Source organism: Rhodotorula toruloides (assembly GCF_000320785.1).
Source record: "Rhodotorula toruloides NP11 unplaced genomic scaffold Scaffold3, whole genome shotgun sequence".
NCBI lineage: Eukaryota > Fungi > Basidiomycota > Microbotryomycetes > Sporidiobolales > Sporidiobolaceae > Rhodotorula > Rhodotorula toruloides.
Genome location: NW_015622963.1, coordinates 1,314,659 through 1,337,887, shown reverse-complemented (window position 1 = coordinate 1,337,887; position 23,229 = coordinate 1,314,659). Strand labels below are relative to the sequence as shown.

The window sequence follows — 23,229 nt, the reverse complement described above, 5'->3', positions numbered from 1 at the left end:
TGTCTACGCGAGAGGCAAGCGAAACTGCGACGAGCGCGTCTACCGAACGCGAACCTTGAGGTAAGGGACCTGTGAAGAGGCAAGCGGCGTTGTGTCGAAGACAGCAAGGGAAGGGAGCGAGGGGGGCAAGCGAAGTCAGTAACGATGCGTCTGAGCGGGAGCACGGCGGCGAGCGGTGTACTGACCTCGACGTCGTCGTCGGTGTCCATGTCGTTGCACATGATCTCGAAGACGATGTCGCGGACGTGCTCGGGAATCGGCTTCTTCGAGACCGTCTCGACGAGCTGCGAGAGCGGCATCTTGAGGCGCTCCTCGAGCTTCTTCTTCGGCATGAAGCCAGAGTACAGCATTGAGACACTGCGAGGAGGAGGGGGATGAGTGTTTGCTCGAGACGAGGCCGAGTACGGCGGACGCACCCGCTGGAGAGCATGCTGATCTCGAGCTTGTACTTTTCCTTGAAGTGCTCGACGAGCTGCTCGAGCGTGATATCGCCCTCGATCTCGAAGCGGTCCCAGAGCGTGTACTCGGTGTCGCGGTACTGCGGAGAAGGCGTGTCAGGGGTATCCGAGGCGAAGGAGCGACGTAATGATGCACCTTCATCTTAGGCGCCGCGATAGGCTCCGAGAAGGCGAAGAACGGCAGCGCGAGGTTGCAGAAGGAGTTCTTGTATCGCTCGAGCATCTCGGCGCCGCGCTTCTTCTCGTCGAGGAGCTGCGGATCGAGCATCGTTAGCACGCAATCGCGTGACCATCTCGGAGACGGCTCACCTTGTACAGCTCGATGCAGACGAGACCAGCGACGACGGCGGTGGCTGGAAGGACAGAAAAGTTCAGCCGTTGACCTCGAGTGAAACGCGCGAAGGGACGCACTGGTCGCAAGCGCAGGAATGATCTTGCCGGCGATACCCTTGGTCCTGTGCCGGTCGGCAGGCTGGATACCGTAGTTCTGCGCACGCAGGTTGGCTTCGAAAGCGGATCTAGGTTAGCCAGATGGCTACACGGCAAGAAGGGAGGAAGGCCGCGCACATGCTGCGGTGATGAAGTCAATGTGGTGGTTCGTGTCGTCGTCCTTCTCGAACTGCGCTGGGACCATGCGGTAGCCAGCGAGCGTCGAGGGAGGCGGGAGGGAAGCAGCAAGAGAGGCGAGGTCGTCGGCGTCGGTCGAAGGAGGCGCATCCTTGTCGTTGTTGACGGGTTCGTCGTCCTTGATCTGCACCTGCACGCCAGACTTGGGCACGAACTCCGGAAGGTGGACCTGGTCGAGCACCCGCTTGAACGTCTCGAGGTTCGTCTCGCCCATCAAGCCGTAGTTGTACGCATGCAGGTTGGCTGCAGCGACGATGAACTCCATGTGGGTGGGCTGCGAGAGGGCGGGTCAGCAGATGAGCAGTCGACACAGTGAGCAGGCCACGCACGTTGTTGTAGTCGAACTGCAGGGGTTCAGGCGCGCGCTTGGGGCCGGACCAGAATGGCGTGCCCTCCTTCGTGAGCTGGGGTGAGGGACTGAAGTCAGCATGGTTCACCGAGCAGGCTTGATCGTCGGGGGACGCACCAGGTCCTTGGGCAGCGAGAACAGCAGCTGCTTGATCTCGTTGACGTACTCCGTCTCAAACTGCTGGCGCGCCCAGGTGATGCACTCCTCAAAGCCGAGCGGCTTGTGGTCGACGAGGTAGCTCTTGACCTTGAGGAGCTGCGCCGTCTCGCCCGACTGCTTGGCCGCCTCGACAAAGTTGGGCTGCGAGAGGTACGAGTTGACGACCTCGGCCGGCTTCTCGAAGCACTCCTCGAAGCGCTCCTTCGCCCACTGTGCGCGGAGATGCTGCGTCAGCACCGACTCGAAGGCGATGTGGGTGGACTACTAACAGCGATCGTGTGCTCGATCTGGTTGGGGAAGTTCTTGATCGTGCAGCTCGGGTGACTTTTTTCGGGCGGGTCCTGCGACGACGAGTACGACTCGGTGACGTGCGGGAGGACGACCTGGACGTTGCCTTTGGTTCCAAGCGTGCCGGACTCGAGAAGAGGCTTGGCGTAGTACACGCAGCGCTGGTCCATGTATTGGCCTGCGGGCAAGCGAGTTAGTCTTTTCCTGCAAGAGACGCGGGCTAAGCGAACGTACGAGCCGAGACGTTGTCGAGTGCGTTGGTAACGCAGTCAATGCTGTCGAAGAACGAGTCGCCGAAGACGTCTGTGAATGCAGAGGGCGTCAGCTGTCGAGCTAGGCAAGTCCTCGACGACCGACCCACTCTCGGTGTCCGGTCCGACCGCGAGCTTGAAGACCTCGACCTTGCCGTCCAGCCCCGCATTCATCTCGGTCGCCGCACGCCTCGCCGCCTCACTCTTGAACGACCCGACGTCCTTGGGCCTGAACAAGAACTGGCGGTTGAGGTTGCTCTTCTCGATTGTGTCGAGGTCGGTGATGTAGACGTGGCCGTTCTGTCCGCTCGCGACGCCCATCATCGCCCAGTTCTTGAGCATCTCGCAGCCGATCGCGCCCGAGCCGACGAGGAACTGGCGGTTGTTCTCGATCTTCTGCTGGAAGGAGCGGCCAAAGACGGCGATCTGGTTGTCCCAGCGACTGGCGGGGTTCGAGGGCGCGCATTCCTCCTCGGAGGGAAGATCGACAGGGAGAGCCTCGAGCGCGTCGAAGTACAGGTGCTGGTACAGGGGCGAGAACTTGCCCGAGCAAGCCTTGAGGACCTCCTGCGCGACGAAACCACCGATGACGGCGTTGACGGGCGCGAGGTCGCCGACAGCCTGGAAGGCAAGCTCCTCGAGCACCTTCTCGTCGAGGTCGCCCTCGAACTTGACCTGCGCGGCAATGTCCTTGGCGAGCTGGACAAAGGTGGCGGCGTCGGCGGGGTTGCGGGGCTTGGGAAGGCGATTGTGCTGGGTGCGGTAGGCGGAGAGTGCTTGGAAGCCGATGTGAAGTGTGGGCGGGCGGTCGAATTTGGCAAAGTCGGTGATGAGGAATTCGGGCGCAGTCATCGACTCGCGCAAGGGTTTCTGCGGGCAAGCTCTGTGTGAGCGCGTCGCCGGTAATACGGGAGAGGAGCGCGACTCACAAAGTCGTACATCTTGGGCATCTTGACCTGATGGAACCAGCCGCCGCGCTTGTACTGACCCAGTCCTCGCGTGTCGCCGATCTTGAAGGTGTACGGGCCTGTTGACGCACTATGTCAGCCTCAACGATGGGAAGTCGGCGATGAGCGAGCTACGCACCGGTCACCGTGATCTTCCTTGCCCCCTCGACGCCGTCCGAGTTGATGTTCATTCCCTCAACCTCCGAGAAACGGACGTAGTCGCCGTCCTCGAGTCCGTGCCGCGACTCGTCCAAGCACGTCACGAGCGCATCCTCGGCCTCCTCGATCTCGACGACCATGCCGGACAGCGGGTTCTCGCCCGTCTGGTCGACGACCGGGAACTGCTCGCCAAAGTCGCAAAACGCGGAGGCGAAGAGACCGGCCGTCTCGGCCGCGATGAACTTGATGCCGTTCGCGTGGGTGAAGTCGTTGAGCTTGAGCTGGTCCTCGGTCGAGCCCTGGACGAGGACGACAACGGTGAAGCGCTTGACGGCGTCGAGGTTGAGGTCGGGAAGGACAGAGACGGGAGTGTAGGCGTTAAGTTCGGCCAGGCGCGGGCGAGTGGCTTCGTCGCGGCGCTGCCCGACGTCCGAGTCGCGCAGGAAGAACTGGGTGCCGAGGTCGGGGAGCGAGACGGGAGTCGGGTCGGAGAGGGTGACCGACTTGACGCCTGCGAGACAGATGTTCTTCGCGATCTCGACACCGAGGCCGGAGAGACCAATGACGAGAACATCGGAAGCGGCCATGCGCTTCATGGCTGCGGACAATACGAGATCCCGTCAGCCAAGTTCGAGGAGGTGGAGCCGCTGCAGGGGAGGTGCGAGACGCACCCTCATGGCCCAGGACATAGCTGCGAAGAATGGAAGCGTATGGTCAGCTGTCATGCGTCCCTATGCGAGCCAGCAGGGCACGCTCGCCCAAGCGGTGTGAGCCTTGCTGAATGAGCCACCGCCCACCGCCTTCCTCAGGAGCAGCTGCTGCCACCACGCCGTATAGGGACATAGAGACCCTCCATTGCGTCTTCATCCAGCTCCTTGGAGCTCCCAAGCCATTCGAGACAGCCCCATCTGCGGTTGTCCCGTCGTTCTCACCCGATGACCTCGTCTCGGTGCGATGAGGCGGCGTAAGCAGAGTGAACGGGGACTGGACGCACAGCTGCCGACTGTAGAGACTCTCGTCGAGTCCCGCGTCGTTCGAGACTGGCTGCTGAGCTGGTGCTGCCATTGTGGTGCGTGTGGTGAGCGAGAGAGTTTCCTTCGCCTCCTCCTCATCCTCAGCCTCAACACACAGCGAGCAAAGCTGGCTTTGGATGCTGTAGACGGTCTCTATGGGCAGTCACTCGCTGCTGAAAGTTCCAAGCGTACCACCAGAGCCGCCGCCCGAGCAGCTTTCCTCTCTCTTCGCCGGAACACGGTGCGAGGGCATCAGGGTGGCGCGCTCGTTGTGCTGCCGAAGGACGCGAATGCGGGATGTACGCGTGCTTGCATGCATCGGTTCGAACGACGAGCTGGTGGAAACGGCTGGGACGCTATCCTCGCTCTTTACTCATCCTCCTCACCCTCTCACGTCGCGCTGTACAGTCCCGCCTCGCCTTGCAGTTGCGTGACCCGCGACTCAGCGTCTCTTCCGTTGTCTTCATCATCCCGCAGGTTGTCCAGCCGGCTCACCGTCGTTGTGGCTTGAGGACCCGGTCGAGGGTCGTCCGGTCGAACCAACAGACGTCCACCTCGCGGCGACGTACGACGGGCGGACACTGCTTACTATACCGGGCACCAAGTCCTCGTGTACAGGACAGGTTGCACGGCGAACAGCAAGGTCTGGCTGAGCGGGACCGTCAGCGAGAGTCCAGCTTTGGTTGATCACCTTCCTCTCCGAGCGACCAAAGTGCCGAGATCGCCTCAGCGTGACATTTGGAGTCTTTCCACGACGATCGGTACAGAAGCAGAGCTCGCGTTCCTCCCGCGTTTCTCGCTCGCCGCTCCAGGTCGCCTCACCGCCTCCTCCTCTCCTCCTACTCCTCCCGCTGCCTCTCTCTGCTTGCGTCTCGGTGCTACAGTCTTCCATTTTCCCCGCCAGGAGCGGCCCCACCGCCCGCCAACAGGCATGTCGGCCTCGCAGTTCCTGCCGCACGCGCTCGACGGCTCGACAGTCCGCGAACTCCTTGCAGGCGTTCGCAGCTTCTTCTACCCGCCGCCGACCGCCGGCTTCACTGTCCGCGTCTTTATCCTCATCGCCGTCATCGCAGCGTGCGTCTGTTCAGCACCTCGCGTCTTCGGCACAGCGAATCGGAATTGACGTCCCCTCCTGTCGTACGGCCGTCGCAGAACGATCGTTTCCGCCCTTCTCTTCATCGCCTTGCATATCTACCACACTCGACGAAACGGCAAGAAGGTCTGGTTCGGACGGCGGATCGAGCGACCGAGCGGACGACTGTTGGTCCTTCACTCTCGGACGACATGGACGCTTTCGCTCGTCATCTGGGGCGGCTACAGTGTAGCCTACAGCGTCGTCTATTGGCTGGTGTACGCGAAGGAGTACTCCCAGCGACCGCTGATCGTCATGCGGTCGTTTCAAGGCATTCCGCTCTTCCTCGGCGGCTGGTGTGTCTCCTGGTCCGGCTTGCAGGTACGTCTTGCTCCTTTTGACTGTATCTATTCGAGCACAACCTTACACTCGACTCTGCAGGCGTTCATGCTCGCGACGGAGTCGGCGAACGAGGTTGTACTCCCCGTCCCCGTCGCAAACACGCTCTGTCTCGCCGGCGGGATCGTCAACATCTTGATCGTGATCGTGCGCACCTCGTTATTCTCTACAACATTTGACTTCGTGCTGACGAAGCCTCCCGCAGGCCCTCGCCACGGCCGACACCGTCTATTCGCTTCGCCTCTACGATCGCTACCTCATCCTCGTCAACGCTCTCCAATCGCTAGAAGCCCGCTTGAACGGTCGTACACCGACTCTTATCGACCTTTTCCCGCTGCAAGCGCCTACACAGGCAATGCTTGATGCCGGTGCTGCTGCGCGGCCGTGAGTCCGCTTTCCTCTTCACGCTCCTGCGGCCTTACGACTGACCGGGCATTCTGCAGTCTCTCCACCGCTCTCTTTGCTTTCGGGACCAGCATGCCGGTCATGTGTCTCTTGGTGAGGCTGGCCGCCAGCCCTTCGACGACTCGTCAAGAACCAGCGAGCTGACGTCTTTGGCACGTGCAGGTCAATCTCGGCGGTCTCGCCCTCGTCCGCAAGCTACGCGTACAAATTCGCGACAGCGTCAACCTCATCCCCTTAACCACCGACGAAAGCTTCCTAAAGTCGGCCGGACCAGTTCCACCCGCACAGGCGCACGAGGCGGCCTCGCCAGCGCGGCAGACGACGGAGGACTCGAGCCTGTCACGGCTCCCGCCCAACAGCGCCACCGACAGCCCACTCTCCGTCAATCTCGAGCCGCCGTCCACCTCCTCTTCCACCGACAAGTCCCCCATCCCGTCTCCGCGCTCCGCTCCTCGCACCCTCTCGTTTGGCGAAGTCAAGCGGATTGCGAATCGGGATCTGGAGAAGAACGCGGGACAGATTGTCAGCCCGGCGAGTCTGCAGGCGAGAAAGGTTGTCGAGCTGAAGAAGGCGGAGCGGGATCTGATCCTGGTGCGTCTCCCAAACTCCTTCTCACCTCGCGCTGATCCGAGCTAGCACGCGCAATGCTGACGAGCGGCGGGTCTCGCAGGTCACGCACTTCCTTGCAATCATCTGCGCTTTCCTTGCCGGCTATCTGCTCTGGATTACAATCATCTTCTCTGGCGTCACTCCGCCGTCGTCATGGATCAAGTGAGTTGTCTGCTTTTCCCGCCTCCGACTTACGCTGACGGATTGCGGCGCACAGGATCGAGTTCGCCTCAACATTCGGCAACTGGTTCTTCTTCACCATCGCCCTCTTCGCCAGCATTTACCTGAACGTCACCACATTCGCGCTCGATAGTTCGCATACCAAGCGCGCGCCGCCGAGCGAAGGCAACAGCGGCAATCACCCGAACTTTACCTCACTCTTGCGCCAGATGATGCCCGGCTCGCAATCGTCTGAGCTTCCGCAGACGGCTACACTGAATCACGGCGACCCGGCCCATACGCCGAGCGACGAAGAAATAGGCACTGTCGAAGAGGCGGAGGAAGGCAAGCCAGACTGAGCGGCTGGAGACGTTTTCATCGGCTCTGCGCATCGACTTGTTGTGACTTATACTTGCATTGACATCCATTCTGGAAAACGAGTGACGCGGGAGGGAGCGAGCAGAAATACATCAACAGTGAAAAGAGCGTGAACGAGAGCAACCTCCGCAACCTTGTCTCTGTCAAGCCCGCCCGAACACCTTCTTCGGGTTAGGCGACCTCGTCCCCTGTCCCATCAACTCGCCATGGAGCTCGTCAAAGTCGCTACCCTCGTCGTCCGTGCCAAACTTGACCTTGACGAAGCTGTCCTCGTGCGCCTTTCTCGGCGAGCGACGCGGTGAAGCGGTAGTCCCGGACTTCCTCGCTGACTTCGGTGACGATGTAGCGCGCTGCGCAGACACTGAGCAGTCGGCGCCTTGCTCGGCTGGTGAAGGCGCCTGCTTCGTAGTCTTTGCCCTCCTCCGCCCGGGCGTGATGGGCCGATCCCTCCCAAGCTCGAGGCCCGGAAGCTTCTCGCCGGGAGAGAGCGAGGGACGACGGTGTGTGGCGAGAGGCGAATCCTGCGCGACTTTGACGGGCTGGGCGGGTTGCTGCGAAGGCTGAGCCTGAGGCGGCGAGAGTTCCGGCGGTGCGGAAGGGATCGACGACGAGGAGAGGCAGGGAGAGAGCATGGCGTGGGAGACGGTGGCTTGAGATGCCGAGGATGTGGATGACGAGTTCGATGCGATAGGCTGGACGGCTTGGTCTGTTGAGATGGCGACGCCGAAGACAGTCGTCTCCGTGGACTCCTGCGTCGCGGCAAGGCTTGACGAGCGCGACGGTAGATGCCCGTCGCGCTGGAAGACGGGCTGTTCGGGGAGAGGGCGAAGAGGCGAGCGAGCGGACTGGCGGGACTGCGCGAGAGAGGCGAGGTCTCCGGGTACGGACTGCGATGCCGTAAGCATACCCGTTGAGCGAAGCGAGCGATTCGGGAGCGGTGACCAGTCGGGCGCAGGTGGACGAGCGGCGGAAGACGAGGGCAAGTTGGCGAACGAGCGAGAGGACGGCAAGGCATGCGGCGTGATAGGCGAAGGTGCGCCGTTTGCTCGCGCAAACTTGCGCTTGAAGGCGCGGTCGAGCACCTCGTTCAAGCCTTGTCCATCCCCTCCCGCCGCGCGCAAGTCCTCCCTCGTCTTCTCCTTTGGCAAACCCACCTTCCGCAGTTTGCCCCTCTTGCCGCTCAACTCGCTCAAGAATGCGCCCAAATCGACGCCATCACCGATGGTCGAATGTCGACGCTTCGCACGCTCGGGCGTAGCGCGAAGTGCGGCTCGAGCAGACGTGAGGAGCGGATGAGGCTTATTGGCCGGCTTTGGAGGAGGCGGAGGGGGCGGCGGCGGCGGCGGTGGAGCAGATACTCGTGGCGAGTTTGCGAAGGGCGACCGTGGCGGTTTCTGGGCCGAGAGCTGGTGGGGTGGGACTGCTTCAGCACGTACAGGTGGAGAGGCCAATTAACCGATGAAACGCACCTGTCCTCTCAGCCTCTTCACCTCCTCCTCAAGCTCCTCGATGCGCCTCCTGTCGCTCTTCCGACGCTCCTTCTCCTTCTCCTGGCCCCAAGCCCTTCCTACCACTTCGCCCGCCTCGCCAAGCAAGATCGTCCCCACCTGCTCAGTCTCTTTCCGCCGCGGCGTCTTCGGGCTTGTTGAAGCCGACGCAAGGTTCGGGAGTGACGAGGAAGAGGCGATGGTTGCGCCGTAAACCGAGGGCTGGGAGCGCGAGTTCTGGAGGGTGATGGCTGAGGGGAGGGCGGCTGTTGTAGCTGTGCGACGGTGCAAGCCGCGTCCCGCGAGCGCCGAGGTAGTCGAGGCTGTCGAGATATGAGCCTGCGTATCACTTCGACTAGCCTGCTCTGCGTTTTTCCGAGTCGGTGCAGCAACGAAAGAGGCGGTGATACCCTCGTCCGTCGTTGCCGCGTGAAGTAGTGCTTCCTCGTAGGATGAGTCGGCGTACGGACGTAGAACTTGACGAGAAGTAGAGGGAGAAGTCGAGGAGTTGCGAAACGAGACGGGGGAGGAAGAGGCGTTGGAGTCGTAGCTTGGCGGAAGGGGGTTCGCTTGTGAGATGGGCGGCATCAAGGGTGGCACTGTAATTCAACTGGGTCAGCACAGACTGCTGACCATGGTAGCTGGACGACAACTCTCACCGCCATCGAATAAGACCTCGTCGCGGAACTCGACCCGCCGTCTCTTCCCTCCGCGCCCCTTCTCCCGCTCTTTCCGTCCTTCCGCAGCCTCTGTTCCCCTCCCATGCTTCTCACCCGTTCGAGCAACCTCGTCCACCCCTCCCGCTTGTGCACCGCCTCCAGACAAACCGCTCGTGAAGCCCGCAACTTGCGACCCCGCAGCCGCTTTCAAGCCCTGCCAGACGTGCGAGAGACTGCTGAAGAGGAAGCTGGACGAGGGCAGGGTGGCGGAACGCGGGGGAGAGAGCGCGATGGACTGGAAAGAGGAGGCGGAAGTTGAGCGAGGGAGAGAGGCGGATGAGTCGGTTGGGGCTGGTTCGCGGCTCATGGTCGGTGCATAAGAGCGTGTTTGAAGCGTGGCGAGGCTACTGTAAACCCGGCCCTGGGTGGTGAGGTGGTGGACGAGGGCAGGATCGCTTCTTCAAGCGATGAGGAAGAGGAGAACGCACGACTCGCTTCGTAGGGCTAGCTGAGCGCGTCAAACTCGTTAGGATATGCCATTGAGCCTCGAGTGCGCGAGAGACAAGCTGGCGACCTGTTGCCAGCTGTCCAACTCCTCCTCCTCCTCCTCAAAACGGCTCGGCGCGCCTGCTCCATGCGAAGCAGTGTCTGTGAATACAGGAACGACATGTTTCTAGTAATCCTACATGCGAGTCTAAGTCTGCGCGGCGCCCTTCCTCTCCAGCGCTTACAACACCCTGCATCCTCTGCTGCCCTCACCAAGTAACGACCTCCTCCTCTTCCCACCGTTCTTGGTCCTTGCTGCGGCGCTTCTGGTCCGTGAGGAAGGTCCGGTGAAGGAGGGTGAGGAGGATCGGGTGGAGAGAAGGCTGGATGAGGGCGGAGAGGATGATTTGTGTCCTGCGGAGACGACGAAAAGTCAGGCCGGCTGGACAATGCAGTGCAAGGCGGATGACGCACGGTTTGCCCGGCCGTTCGAGCACAGAGACGACGGTCTCCTTGGTCTTGTCGTCGGCGAGCTGTCAGAAGCGAAGTCAGCGGAAGGTCCTCCAGAAGCGGAGGAAAGGGAGCGCACCGTGTAGCACTCCTCCGAGTCCTTCTCCTTCTGCCACTTGTACTTGCCGCCCCCGACACCCTTCCATGTCGGTTCGCCGCTGCCAAACACCGGCTCCTTGTAAAACTTGCGCCACTTGATGTTCTTCCCGAGCGGGAGGAAGAGCGTCTCCTCCGTGACCAGTCCAACCTTGGCCAACTGGTCTGACCCACGTTCGCGCGCGCTCGCACTCGGCACCTCGAGTAACAACCACTCCAATCCTCCTCCGCCTCCGTTGTGCGCGTCAAACCCATCGAAAAAGTCCGCCCAACCCGCGGCAGCGCCAGCCTCGTCCTCCGCCTTCTGAGATCCCTTCTCGCCCTCCCGGCGCAGAACCCCGTCCCGTCCTCGATGGTACTCCCTCGCGACGTAGTTGACGCGTCGCAGCTCGGCATCGACAAAGACCGACTCGAACTTTGCGCGTCCGGGGAGGGGTGAGGATTGCCAGAGGAGGTAGAGAGAGGGAGAGACGACTTGTGATTGGGAAGGGTGGGTGCACCAGTCGGACGGGTTGAAGGGAGGGGCGAGGGGAGGAGGAGGAGGAGCGCCGCCGTGCTGGCGGTGTTTTGGGGAGCGCGACTGCGATTGCGACCGCGGCGAGTTGAGGGAGGTATTCGATCCGTTGGGATGGCCCGGGAAAGACGCGGTTGTTGAGTGCGAGCCGTTCGAGAGCGAGGGAGACGGGAGAGGGGAAGCGTGCGCGCTGCCTGCCATCGCTGCCGATGGAGGCGGGAGCGACCCTGGCGCGCCGATGCGCGACGTCGTGCGTGGCTTCCAGGTCGTGCTGGGTCGCAGGAGGTCGGGGTCGGAAGGATCGCGAGGAGGAGGGCGTTGCGAAAGTGCGGCAGGGTGGAAGAGCGGTCCGGCGGGAACAGGCGGGTGAGGGTGGCCGTGAGGAGGTCCTCGCTTCGACAGCTTCGTCGGCGAAGACTGTCGAGGGTGCTGGTGTCCTGCGTCGACGACACGCCTGTCTGTCTGGACTCGAAGAGGAGGTGCGGCATGCATTGCCTGCGGGTGAGGCGGTCTCGTGTGAGGATGTGCCTGTCGAGGCTGCATGTGCTGGTTGACGAAGGACGACGGTCCGCCACCGTTGATCGTCGGCGGCAGCGAAGGTGCGCCGGGAACGACGACGGCAACTCCGCCAGCTGCGCTCATGTGAGCAGCTGCGTACGGTCCCCCTCCTCCTCCAGGTCCAGCTCGTGCATCGTAGTACTGTCCTCCTCCAGGATACGGCTGAGGAGCCTGGCGGCTCGCAAACGCCTGGTACCCGTTTGGCGGCAACAACGGGCGAGCAGCACTTGTCGCGAGCGCGCCCCTTGTGTCGTGCGCAGGGTACTGTTGTGCGCGGTCTGGGTGCGGGTGCGCAGGGTACCCGCCCGCGTCTGCGTAGCGCATCTGAGCAGGCGGCATCATGCACGAGCAGAGTGCAGCGGGTCGAGTGAATGGATGCAAGCACAAAAACGCGATCGAGGGTGCGCGCGCGTTTGCCGTCCGGAGCGGCGTCCTTTTCTGCCCGGCTTGTCTCATCGCAATTAGCGTGGCAGAAATTGCAAACGCGCACCGTTGCCAAGAGGACTGGGCTGCTGCGAACAGGAGGAGGAGAAGAGGAGAGGGAGGGAGGCAGATGGAGTGTAAGGCGGAAGGGGGCGGAGTGTAGGATCGACGGGTGCTGGTCGGGGGCGGCTCAAGCGGTGGAAGCGAGAGTCAAATTGCGTCGAGAGAGCAGCGAAGTCGTCGCCTCGCGGCCAAAGATGGTCCGTTCGAGCAGCGGCGGTTGCCACGATAGCGTCTTGAGCGCTTGCTGTGGAACGGCTAGTCTGTCGAACAGCGAGTCGATGTCGCTTGCCAGCAGGAAAGACGAAACGAAGGTCCTGAAGAGCTCGAGGACAGCCTCCCCGCAGGACACGCGGAGGATACCAGGCCAGGTACTCGCCGTTGCCATGCCACCCTTCACGAACTCCCGCGTACGGCGCAACCCGCAAGGCAGGCGGATGCGACGTCGAAAGAAGCGAGGGCCATCCACAAGCGTCGACAGCGGACGCAGCGCCTCGAGCAGGGCTGAAAACCGCATGCGGTCATCAAGCAGGTCCATTGGGTCACGTTGAGCACCCAGGTGAGCCAGCACGAGCTGTTCGAGTGCACCGGAGCGAGCGGTCGAAGCGAGAGAGACGTTCGTCCGCGACCCGCTCGCACGACCTCGCTCGCTGAGGCTGAACGCTAGCTTGGAAACTTCAGAGCTGATTCAGATTTCCACTCAGCCAGCTAGACTTCTCCCGCTCTCTCCCACTCCACCGACACCGACCACGCGCCTCAACGCTCTTCGGCTCCGTCTCACGACTCGTACACGGCTCCTGCTGTGCAGACGAGGCTCGCAGCGTATTGCAGCGCAGCGGGAATAGTGCAGGAACAGGTCTCGCGGGCAGCCAGCACTGCGACGAAGCCAGGTCGAGGTGGTGCCCAGGATGAATGTGCGTTCGCTTGCCATCGTGAAGTGGCGTGTCAGTCGTGCTGATTGCGACTTGCGTGCACTCTCCAGTTCGATTCGGACGACGAGGACCTCTCGGTCTTTACGCCAGGCCACGAACCCGCACCCTCCTCCTCCTCCCGCCTCGCATCCCGCTACGCCCCAACGGCCTCCTCCGCAAACCCCTTCTCCAACACACACGGGACGTACGACCCTGCACTCGGCGGACAGAGCCAGAACCCGGCGAGTTATGGTGGTGGAAAGGCGGCGAATGAGTTTGGGACTGCGGTGGATGGGGGCCGGGGAGCGGTTGGAAGGTATGATGCGGCTGAGGACGAGTACAACCCGTACTAGTGAGTGCGAGGAGCGATCCGAGTCGACGAGAAGACCGCTCACCAGGTCTCCATTTCACAGCGACGACGAAGAAGACCTCGCGACAACCTCGTTCGCCGTCTCGCAGAACGACCTCTCACGACCCGACTACTCCCGCGCCGACCGCTCCTACGCCGGGTCCGCGCCTCTCACCGCACACGCGCAACAGCCCGCCGGCTTCGGCCAAGGCCAGCTCGGCGAGCGCTCGGCGCCTAAGAACATGCTCGATGACGATGACGAGCTCGTACAGGCGAAAGCGCGGATTGCGGCGCGGCAGGCGAAGAGTCAGCGGGCGCTTGAAGCGCGGGGGACGCTTGAGGGCTTGTGGAAGGATGTCAAGCGGGTTGTCATGGGCGGGCCGAGGGTGTATCAGGGAGAGCGGGTCGTTCACCTCAACAACGAGACGATGAACAAGGCGGAGAAGTGGCCTGGGAACAGCGTCTCGACGAGCAAGTACAACATCGTTACCTTCTTGCCCAAGTTCCTCGCGGGTGCGTTCTGTTTCTCACTCGCCTTTCTGCGTTCGTTCCGCGATGCATTGGTCTAACCGAGCTCGACGACCCGCAGAGCAATTCTCGAAATACGCCAACATCTTCTTCCTCTTCACTGCCTGCATCCAGCAGATCCCGAACGTCTCGCCGACGAACCGGTACACGACCATCCTCCCGCTCGGAATCGTCCTCATCGTCGCGGCGCTCAAGGAGATCAAGGAGGACATCGTGAGTCGCCGCGATTTCCAGTCATCGAGACTTCCAGTGGCTAACGAAGCGTCGGGTCCCGCAGAAACGGCATCAATCCGACGCTGACCTCAACTCGCGCAAAGCCTCGATCCTGCAAGGCTCGACATTCGTTGACAAGCCGTGGCGAAGCATCAAGGTTGGCGACATTGTCCGTCTCGAGGCGAACGATGCGTTCCCGGCCGACCTGGTCTTGCTCAGCTCGTCGGAGCCTGAGGGACTGTGTTACATCGAGACGAGCAACCTTGACGGGTGCGTTGGGCGTCGACCTTTTCTCACCCGCGGCTGCCGCATGACCAGGTGCTGATACAAGGCCATATACTCCTGCGCACAGCGAAACGAACCTGAAGATCAAGCAAGCACACCCTTCGACCGCAACTCTCCACTCTCCGCATGCGCTCGCCCAACTAGCCGGCCACCTCCGCTCCGAACAGCCCAACAATTCGCTCTATACCTTCGAAGCGACGCTCTCGATGGGCCAGCCAGGTCACGCTGCGACGTCGTCCGAGACGCCGCTGGGCCCGGATCAGCTGTTGCTTCGTGGCGCACAACTGAGGAATACGAGCTGGTTGTACGGGTTGGTCGTGTTCACGGGACACGAGACCAAGTTGATGCGGAACGCGACGTGAGTCTTTCGCTCTAGCTTTTCCCCGCTGCAGAGCTGACCCTCGCTCCTCGTGCAGCGCCGCGCCGATCAAGCGAACAGCGATGGAGCGCATGGTCAACGTCCAGATCCTCTTCCTCCTCGCCATCCTCCTCGCCCTCTCCCTCGCTTGCGCGATCGGCTCGACCATCCGCACGCACGTCTACGGCGACGACATGTGGTATCTCTTGCTCGACGACGGAGGCGAAAGCAGTCCTGTCTCGGCGAGCAAGTTCGTCAAGGATGTGTTGACGTTCATTCTTACGCTCAACAACTTGATTCCCATCTCGTGCGTTCGCGAATCCTCGTCTGGTAGCTTCTGCCCCAGTTTGCATAGGTCTACACGACTGACGGAATCGGTGGTCTTCGCAGGCTCATCGTGACGATGGAAGTTGTCAAATTCCAGCAGGCCGCGTTCATCAACAACGACCTTGGTGCGTGCGGTCACTCGGGCACTCCAGCTACACTACTAACGCCTCCCGCGCCGCAGACATGTACTACGCCCCGACCGATACGCCCGCTCTGTGCCGTACCTCCTCTCTCGTCGAAGAGCTCGGCCAGATCGAGTACATCTTCAGCGACAAGACCGGCACACTTACCTGCAACCAGATGGAGTTCCGACAATGCTCCATCGGCGGCATTCCCTACGCCGATATCGTCGAGGAGTCGAAGCGCGGCGAAGTCTTCTCGTTCGACCAGCTGCGCGACAACCTCGCGAACGGCCACGAGACGTCCAAGGTCATCGAAGAGTTCCTGACGCTCCTGTCGACTTGCCATACGGTCATTCCCGAGCGTAAGGACGAGAAGATCACGTACCAGGCGAGCAGTCCGGACGAGGCGGCTTTGGTGCAGGGCGCAGACGTGCTCGGCTACACGTTCACGGTGCGCGCGCCAGCCCATATTCAGCTCGATACAGTCCAAAGCTGACGGCATCGTTCTCGACAGACCCGCAAGCCGCAGTCCGTCTTCGTCAACATCGCCTCTCGCGGCTCGCGCGAGTTCGAGATCCTCAACATCTTGGAATTCAACTCGACGCGCAAGCGCATGTCGGCGATCGTCCGAACGCCCGAAGGCAAGATCAAGTTATACTGCAAGGGCGCCGACACCGTCATCTACGAGCGGCTCGCGAGCGAGGGTCAGGTGTTCAGCGAGGTGACGAGCAACCATCTCGAGGTGCGCACGACGATTCGAACTTGAGGATGGAGCTTGAGCTGAACGTTCGCTGACATGCGGCGTTTACGCAGGAGTACGCCACGGAAGGCTTGCGGACGCTCTGCATCGCCATGCGCGACATCCCCGAAGACGAGTACAAGAAGTGGGCAGTCTTCCACCAGAAGGCCGCCGCAACCATCTCGGGCCGAACGGAAGCGCTGGACAAGGCGGCGGAGATCATCGAGCGCGACTTGTTCCTCCTCGGCGCGACGGCGATCGAGGACAAGCTGCAGGAAGGCGTGCCCGACACGATCTACACGCTCCAGCAGGCGGGCATCAAGGTGTGGGTGCTGACGGGCGACAGGCAGGAGACGGCCATCAACATCGGCCTGTCTTGCCGCCTCATCTCCGAGTCGATGAGTCTGGTGCGTCCTTCGCTCCAGCGCGTTGTACGTCCGCTTTCGCTCACCCAAGTTGTCACAGGTCATTGTCAACGAGGAGAACGCGCTCGATACGAAAGACTTCCTCGTCAAACGGCTTGAGGCGGTCAAGAACTCGCGAAGCGCGGGCGATTTCGAGGAGCTCGCACTCGTCATCGGTGCGTGCTCCGCTTTGCTTCTAACCGAGCGACGCTCACGATCCGTCCGCAGACGGCAAGAGTCTTTCGTTCGCCCTCGAAAAGGAGCTCTCGAAGACGTTCCTCGAACTCGCCGTGATGTGCAAGGCCGTTGTCTGCTGCCGCGTCTCGCCCCTCCAGAAGGCTCTCGTCGTCAAGCTTGTCAAGAAGAACCTCAAGGCGATCCTGCTCGCTATCGGCGACGGTGCGAACGACGTCTCGATGATCCAGGCTGCGCACGTCGGAGTCGGCATCTCGGGTCACGAAGGCCTGCAAGCTGCGCGTTCCGCCGACGTCGCCATCAGCCAGTTCCGGTACCTGAAGAAGCTGCTGCTTGTCCACGGCACCTGGAGTTACGTGCGGCTGAGCAAGCTGATCCTGTACTCGTGAGTCGCGCTCAATTCGCTCCCCAATCGCGAGCTGATCTCGATCATCCGCAGCTTCTACAAGAACATCGCGCTCTACATGACCGGCTTCTGGGTGCGTATACTCGCCCTCATCTTGCGACTCCCGCTCACCCTCTGTCCCCGCAGTTCGCCTTCCAAAACTCATTCTCCGGCCAGGTTCTCGAGGAGGGCTGGACCCTCACCTTCTACAACGTCGTCTTCACCGTTCTTCCGCCCATCGTGCTCGGCGTCTTCGACCAGTTCGTTGGCGCCCGCATGCTCGACCGCTACCCGGAGCTGTACAAGCTGGGCCAGAACAACAAGTTTGTGAGTCGGCGGTCGCCTGCCGTTCAGCGCCAGGCAATGCTGACCTTATCTCGCTTGCTTGCCGCAGTTCTCGGTCCGCATCTTCTGGCAGTGGATCATCAACGCGCTCCTCCACTCATTCGTGAGTAGGCGCCCGTCTCCACCTGTCCTCTAGCTTACGTCGACGTGCTCGCAGGTCATCTACGTCTGCACGGTCGCAATCTTCAATGAGGGCCTCATCCTCGTCCAGGGCTGGATCAGCGGCCAGTGGGTCTGGGGGACGACGCTCTATCTCACCGCGCTCGTCACCGTTCTTGGCAAAGCCGCCATCATCTCCGAGTGCGTAACGAGCGATGAGGCGGAAGGCGTTTGGCTAACCTCAACACCCACGCAGCATCTGGACGAAGTACACCCTCCTCGCCATTCCCGGCTCCTTCGCCTTCACCATGGTCTTCCTCCCGCTGTACGCCTGGATCGCGCCCATGCTCGGCTTCTCGCTCGAGTACACCGACATCGTCAGCCGGCTGTGGACGTCGCTCATCTTCTGGCTCACAATCATCGGCATCCCCGTCCTCTTGCTCGTGCGAGACTTTGCCTGGAGGTCGTGAGTCTGCGTTCACACCTACGTGATGCTCCAGCGGATGCTGACACCGCATCACGCAGGTACAAGCGGCTGTTTATGCCCGAGCCCTACCACATCGTCCAGGAGATTCAGAAGTACAACTTGCCCGACTACCGGCCACGCATGGAGCAGTTCCAGAAGGTGCGCGTCGCGTTCCGCACTGCCTCACGGCGACACTGACGCTCTTCTCGTCGACTCGCAGGCCATCAAGAAGGTTCGCGCGGTGCAGCGGTTACGACGGAATCGTGGTTTCGCTTTCTCACAGTCCGTCCTGTTCCTTCCGAGCGACATAGCTTTGTCGAAGGCTGACTCGTCAATTCGCAGAACGGAGGAAGGGCAGGAGCACCTCATCCGAGCATACGACACGTCGGTCACGCCAGGCGGGAAACGGCTCGAGACGTGAGGAGCAAGGGGTTCCAAAGGGTTTTGCAGCGCTGTCTAGACTCTTCGCATGGACGCTGGCTGTCAATCGCATCTCGCAGTATCTCGCAGAACGTCCGGCGTTGCATGAGAGCGAGAGTGTAAGGAGGGAGGGCTAAAAGAGGAGTCTGCCTGTCGGGGCTCAGACGGTCGTGTACTGGAGATGCACGCTCTTGATGAGCGTGTAAGCGTCCTGCTTGGGCGGGCCAGCGCTCCAGTTGGGGTCCTGTGAGTCAAGACAGGTCAGTGCCGACACAAAGAGAAGTTTCAGAGGCTGACAAGCTCACACCCGAGCTCCAACTGGTCGCCGGAGGAGAGGAAGCGTCAGTCTCAGAGTCATTGCCGCAAAGAATAGATTAAAAGCTCACGCGTTCCAGATGAAGCTGGCGCCGATTTGCGGGACGTTCTTGGTGAAGGTCTTGCGAAGCTTGCCGTCCACGTAGAACTGGCTCGACTTGGCGTTCCAGACAATGGTGTACTGCAAAAAGCACGGGTGAGTCGGTTTGTCGTGAAAAAGGGAAACCTGAACGCACGTTGTGGAAGTCGGCGGTCGGGTCGAAGCCGTACGGGACAGCAGTGTTCGTCTCCTGCTGACCCGCGATAAGCGGCTGGTTCGTGAACTCCAAGCCTGCAGAATCGAACGCTCGTCAGCTTGCGCAGCAAACACGGGTCGGATAGCGCACCTGGCGGAACCGACTCGCGGTAACCAGTGGTGTAGTAGCTGGAGAGTGCTTCGATGTCGATCCTGCGCACTCTAATCGTCAGTCGACGCCGTCTGAACTCTAGGCCGACTCTCGAACGCACTCGTGGTTGTCCTGAGAGATGAAAGAGTCAGTGACGCGCCCTGAATGCTCGGCAGACTACAGGGCGCACATCAGTGTAGGTGAAGGCTCCGAAGCAGACGCCAGGGACAGGCGTCAACTTGGCGATGGTCATAAAGGTTCCGTAGCGGATGTTGCTCGCGTAGGTTCCGACCTCGGCGGACTTGACGTCGCCCTTGCCTGACTGACCCGTGACCTTGAGGCGAAGGGCACCGTCCACAATGTCGACGTTGGAGGGGACAAAGGTGTGGGAGATCGGCGTGCTGTCGACCGGGTAGTTGCTGACGTAGAGGGAGTGCTTGTCGAGGAATGTCGAGAGGCCCTCGCCATTGTAGGCGCTAAAGTCGACGTCCAGCGTCTTCACGCCGTTCGTAGGAGCCTTCTGTCCGCGACGGACGTGCTTGGCGCAGGCGAGCGACGGACCAGCCGTCACGAGAGCGAGCAAGGCGAAAAGGGAGATGGAGCGCATGGCGAGCGGAACAAGTGAGGGAGCGGGAGAAAGGAGGAGAAGAGGCAACGAGGGCGGAACAAATGAGGGGGCGGGAGAGAGGAGGAGAAGAGGCAAGGAGGAAGCGAGAAGCTGGCGTGGACGCTGGAGCGACCTGGGCACTCCGCGGACAAGCCGAGAGCCAGACAACTGACGAACGTCTCTCAAGCGTTCGGCCGAGCTGCCAGCTTTTCGAGCGGAAGAGGAGGGCGGACGGAGGTGGGTGCGCGCGTTCGTCGGGTCAGCAAGGCGCGAACGGGCGTCAGGCGCCCTCTGACGGGTCCGCGGTGGAACTGCAAGACCGTTTCGAGCGTCGACGATCCACATCGAGACGGCGGCGCAGCGTTGCCGACCTGTGAAGACCTCGAACTGATGAGGAAGAAAAGAGGAGTCGAACGAGGATGGGTGGCTCGGCGAGGGTTGCGAGCGGTCATTGAGCTTGATGATGTACAGTGCACGGCAGCTCAGAGCGCCCCGAGCGTTGACAAGTGCATGGTGGGACGAAAGCCTGGTCGAGGAGGTCGGGCGACAACTTGGCTTCCTCCGCCGCGCTCACCTCGCTGTGCTGGTCCAGCTATGGCTGCCGACCTGTCTGTACCGCTTAATGAGCTGATCTCGACCAAGCTCGGCGCCCTCTCGCTGCGGGACGACGAGGAGATGGTCGACTTCGTGAAGGGGTTGGTTGAGGAGGAGTCGTTCGAGCCAGAGGTCTGTCCCCGACTGTGCGGCTGGCCGGGGCTTCAGCTGACGCTTTGCGACCCGCAGGACCGGAAGAGCGCCATCCTGGGCATGTTGGAGGCAGACGAGGAGGACGGTTCGTTCTCCTCCTCCCTTCTATCGAGCCGAAGTGGGGTTCGCTTGCGTTTGTAGCGACTGAATAAGGTCGCAATGACTGCAGGAACGACGTCGGGTGCGGTCGACGAGCTGCTAGGCGCGACGACCGCGTACCAAGACGCTGTTGCCGCGAAACGACGAGAAGAGCGGGAGGCGAAAGCTCCAGCGAAGGGTGTGCTCCTCCCGCTGAGTTTTCTCGACGTTCTACTGACGTATGTTCGACTGTACAGCGGAAGAACAGGCGAAGAAGCCGCTGACGCCGGAGGAGGAAGCGAAACGGAAGGCGGAGCTGCTGAAAGTGCGTCCAGTCTCGGCAGCTGTCTTCCTTTTGTGCCTCGCATACTGACAACCATTCTACAGGCCTACGGCTACATGGAAGAAGAGACGGAGGCAGAGCGGTTAGAGCGGGAGGAGGCTGAGCGACAGATGCAGCCGGATAAGGCGTACAAGGACCCGTCGCAGATGAGCCGGAAGCAGCGGAAAAAGGCGCTTGAGGGTGTCGGTGCGTTGAACGTTCGCCTTCGTTGCTCCAAGCGGCGGCTGATGAGAGTAGCCGACAGATTTGCTTGCGCTTCCCAACCTGAACAAGCATCACGTGCAAGAGCAGGAGCGGCAACGACGAGAGGCTTCTTCAAGTAAGTTCCTTACCGCCTGCTCAGATTCTCGCCGCTAATCCTTCGTCTTGCAGAAGCAGCGCAGGCCAAGAAGGCGAAGGACGATGCAGACCGACGAAAGCAGAAGTGTGTTCAGCTCTTCTTTCAGCTGCAGAGTCACGTTGACTGACACTTTCTCGCCTGCAGGGAGGACGCAGCGAAGAAGCTGGAGGAGAAGCGGAAGCGGGCGCAGAAGGTCGAGCGGAAAGGCTGAAACGGGCGGCTGTCTTTCTCTCCCGCAACTCGCCGCGCTGAGATGTGCGATCAGACCAGCGAGGCATAACAACAAGACGCTCTAGACAGCTCGTACACATTAAGCTAGAGCGAAGCCGAACCAGCGGCTGTGGGTAAGGGATTCGACTAAGTATCGACGGCATCCTCTTCCTCTTCCTCCTGCCGCTTCTCCTCGATGCCGACGGCGCAGACGAGGTACACAGGCCTGTGATCCGACGTTGCGCCCATCTTGGCCATGTCCAGCACCGAATTGTACTCGAGCACCTCGATCTCGCCTGGCCTTGGTCCGACAGGCTCCTTCTTCTTCTGCGCAACTTCCGCACCCGGCCCACTCGTCGCGTCCGCACTCTTTGCCGTCGCAGAGAGGAACGGCAGAGGTAACGAGTTGAGGAAGGTTTTGAAGCGGGTGTTGAGCGCCGTCCCGCTGGCCGAAAGGTTCGTCCCGCTCGAGCGCAAGTTATTGAGCGAGTTCCCGATCGACCGCTCGCGGTCATGCAATCTGTTGAGCGCGGCGGAGAAGGTGCGAGAGCGAGGGAAGCCGGTGCCGAGAGAGGTGTGAGGCGGACCTGCGGATCCGTCCGTCGACGAGGGCGTGCCCATCGGGTCGGTGGACGCGCCCGTGACTGTCTCTGACACGGACTGCACGATAGGTGGACGCACGTCGGAAGCGGGAGTGGATGCGCCGGCAGGACTGGTTGTCCGCGAGATCTCGGGCGAAGAAGACGATGGCGAGCCGGAAAGCGTGAACTTCTTCCGAGGCGTACGTCGAGGGTGGAAAAACGAAGGCTGCGAAGCGTCGGGGCTGGTCGGCGTAGTCGGGGTGGATGAGATTTCGGGGGACTGGAGGGGCGAAGAGGCGGTCGAAGCCGGCGCAGAAGACGAGTTGTGGAGGCTTGAGAGGGCCTGGAACGACTTGACGCGCTTCCAGAGCGACGTCGAAGGTTGCGTCTCGGCGGAGTTGTCTGTCTTCGTCGAGCCGGCGTTGGAGTCTGCTCGCCCGAGGTGCAGGCCGCCAAGACTCCTTGTCCGCCCGAAGCGAAGGTCGCTGGGGCGTGACGAGGGGTCGTCAGGGCCGGAGGTCGAGGCGACTGAGTCGGCAGAGAGGCTGCGAGAGGCGGATTTCGCATGGTTGCGGTCGAAACGCAGGTGTCGGATTCCATCGGCCGAAGTTGGTCGTTGAGCAGTGGTTGCGGACAACGCAGGTTCGACTGGGGCAGGCGAGGGTGCGGGAAGGGAGATGGGCGGAGGAGGTTCAGGAACTGAAGGTTCTTCGGGTGGAGGAGCGATGCTGCTGTAGAAGAGGATACGGTCTGTCGAAAGCGATAGGTCAGCAAGTCCCGACAAAGAAGGACTCAAGATCTTTGCGCACCTGTCCAGCTCTGCACCCGCTGCTTTTTGGACGTATCGAACGTCGCTTCGACGATCGACTCCTCGTTGTCCAGCTCAGCCGCCTCGTCATCCTCGTCGTCGTCGACCGGTATTGGCCCCTCGTCTCCGCTGATCGGGTTCGACGAGGGAAGCGCTGCAGCCGTTGGGACCGCGAGCGCCGACTGACTGTTCTGCAAGATCGGTCGAGGCGGAGTGAACAGCCCGCCGAGCCCCGGTCTCGCTGTCGCGCTCGAGACTGTCCTCCCCCGCCCCTTGACCGTCCCTTCGCGCTCGTCCTTCTGCCGCTTTGCGTACTCCATCGCAGCGGCAGTCGAGTTGCTCTTGACGAGCGTGAGGAAGCGGACCTGCGCTTTCCGCACAGCGTCCATCGAGGTCTCGCGGCCCTTGACTGGCGGAGTGGGGAGGCCAAGTTGTGAAAGGTCCGTCTTGGAGAGGTCGTCGCGCGTGATGAGCGAGAGGTCGACGGCGGAAGCGGCTGCCGTATCGACAGTCGAGACGGTCTCGGCAGACGAGATGACCGAAAGCGAGTCGTCGTCCATCCGAGGCATCGCAGGCATGACTTCCGGGTCGGTGACGGCACC

At 61.6% G+C, this 23,229-nt stretch overlaps 8 protein-coding genes across 8 annotated transcripts in view; 3 read left to right on the top strand and 5 right to left on the bottom strand.

The window, feature by feature from the left end:
- Nucleotides 1-39: 39 nt before the first annotated feature.
- RHTO_05087 (ubiquitin-activating enzyme E1) lies at nt 40-4,303 on the bottom strand (the record flags this gene model as incomplete). The annotated part of the gene is made up of 16 exons (XM_016418750.1): nt 40-69; nt 186-357; nt 417-538; nt 595-711; nt 768-811; nt 870-962; nt 1,026-1,359; nt 1,415-1,489; nt 1,552-1,803; nt 1,863-2,059; nt 2,116-2,184; nt 2,243-3,002; nt 3,062-3,159; nt 3,219-3,836; nt 3,910-3,929; nt 4,233-4,303. The coding sequence occupies 16 exons, from the start codon at nt 4,301-4,303 to the stop codon at nt 40-42; spliced, it is 3,072 nt and encodes a 1,023-aa protein (XP_016276026.1).
- An 879-nt stretch (nt 4,304-5,182) lies between these two features.
- On the top strand, nt 5,183-7,254 carry RHTO_05086 (uncharacterized protein; the record flags this gene model as incomplete). The annotated part of the gene is made up of 8 exons (XM_016418749.1): nt 5,183-5,325; nt 5,404-5,704; nt 5,765-5,869; nt 5,928-6,106; nt 6,166-6,220; nt 6,290-6,718; nt 6,798-6,898; nt 6,954-7,254. 8 exons carry the CDS (start codon nt 5,183-5,185, stop codon nt 7,252-7,254), a joined length of 1,614 nt encoding a protein of 537 aa, XP_016276025.1.
- Nucleotides 7,255-7,416: 162 nt separating this feature from the next.
- Nucleotides 7,417-9,786, bottom strand: RHTO_05085 (uncharacterized protein; the record flags this gene model as incomplete). The annotated part of the gene is made up of 3 exons (XM_016418748.1): nt 7,417-8,679; nt 8,743-9,359; nt 9,420-9,786. 3 exons carry the CDS (start codon nt 9,784-9,786, stop codon nt 7,417-7,419), a joined length of 2,247 nt encoding a protein of 748 aa, XP_016276024.1.
- A 388-nt stretch (nt 9,787-10,174) lies between these two features.
- Nucleotides 10,175-11,922, bottom strand: RHTO_05084 (uncharacterized protein; the record flags this gene model as incomplete). Its single annotated transcript, XM_016418747.1, has 3 exons — nt 10,175-10,319; nt 10,380-10,438; nt 10,495-11,922. 3 exons carry the CDS (start codon nt 11,920-11,922, stop codon nt 10,175-10,177), a joined length of 1,632 nt encoding a protein of 543 aa, XP_016276023.1.
- A 1,052-nt stretch (nt 11,923-12,974) lies between these two features.
- On the top strand, nt 12,975-18,213 carry RHTO_05083 (phospholipid-translocating ATPase; the record flags this gene model as incomplete). Its single annotated transcript, XM_016418746.1, has 21 exons — nt 12,975-12,980; nt 13,049-13,329; nt 13,391-13,839; nt 13,916-14,067; nt 14,132-14,337; nt 14,420-14,710; nt 14,769-15,017; nt 15,101-15,162; nt 15,219-15,610; nt 15,674-15,901; nt 15,973-16,305; nt 16,364-16,478; nt 16,531-16,882; nt 16,937-16,976; nt 17,030-17,209; nt 17,277-17,330; nt 17,385-17,527; nt 17,583-17,792; nt 17,852-17,951; nt 18,013-18,074; nt 18,135-18,213. 21 exons carry the CDS (start codon nt 12,975-12,977, stop codon nt 18,211-18,213), a joined length of 3,984 nt encoding a protein of 1,327 aa, XP_016276022.1.
- Nucleotides 18,214-18,372: 159 nt separating this feature from the next.
- On the bottom strand, nt 18,373-19,520 carry RHTO_05082 (glycoside hydrolase family 16 protein; the record flags this gene model as incomplete). Its single annotated transcript, XM_016418745.1, has 7 exons — nt 18,373-18,456; nt 18,518-18,530; nt 18,599-18,708; nt 18,764-18,858; nt 18,914-18,975; nt 19,035-19,045; nt 19,104-19,520. 7 exons carry the CDS (start codon nt 19,518-19,520, stop codon nt 18,373-18,375), a joined length of 792 nt encoding a protein of 263 aa, XP_016276021.1.
- Nucleotides 19,521-20,114: 594 nt separating this feature from the next.
- On the top strand, nt 20,115-21,239 carry RHTO_05081 (uncharacterized protein; the record flags this gene model as incomplete). The annotated part of the gene is made up of 8 exons (XM_016418744.1): nt 20,115-20,246; nt 20,304-20,352; nt 20,437-20,544; nt 20,603-20,670; nt 20,733-20,874; nt 20,933-21,007; nt 21,061-21,112; nt 21,173-21,239. 8 exons carry the CDS (start codon nt 20,115-20,117, stop codon nt 21,237-21,239), a joined length of 693 nt encoding a protein of 230 aa, XP_016276020.1.
- A 146-nt stretch (nt 21,240-21,385) lies between these two features.
- Nucleotides 21,386-23,229, bottom strand: part of RHTO_05080 (inositol or phosphatidylinositol phosphatase) — a gene marked incomplete at both ends in the record, with an annotated part of 3,991 nt that continues 2,147 nt past the window's right edge. Inside the window, 2 exons of the mRNA XM_016418743.1 lie at nt 21,386-22,569; nt 22,629-23,229. The exon at nt 22,629-23,229 is cut by the window's right edge and continues 70 nt beyond it. Coding sequence (XP_016276019.1) covers nt 21,386-22,569; nt 22,629-23,229 — 1,785 coding nt within the window. The remainder of the gene's footprint in view (nt 22,570-22,628) is intronic.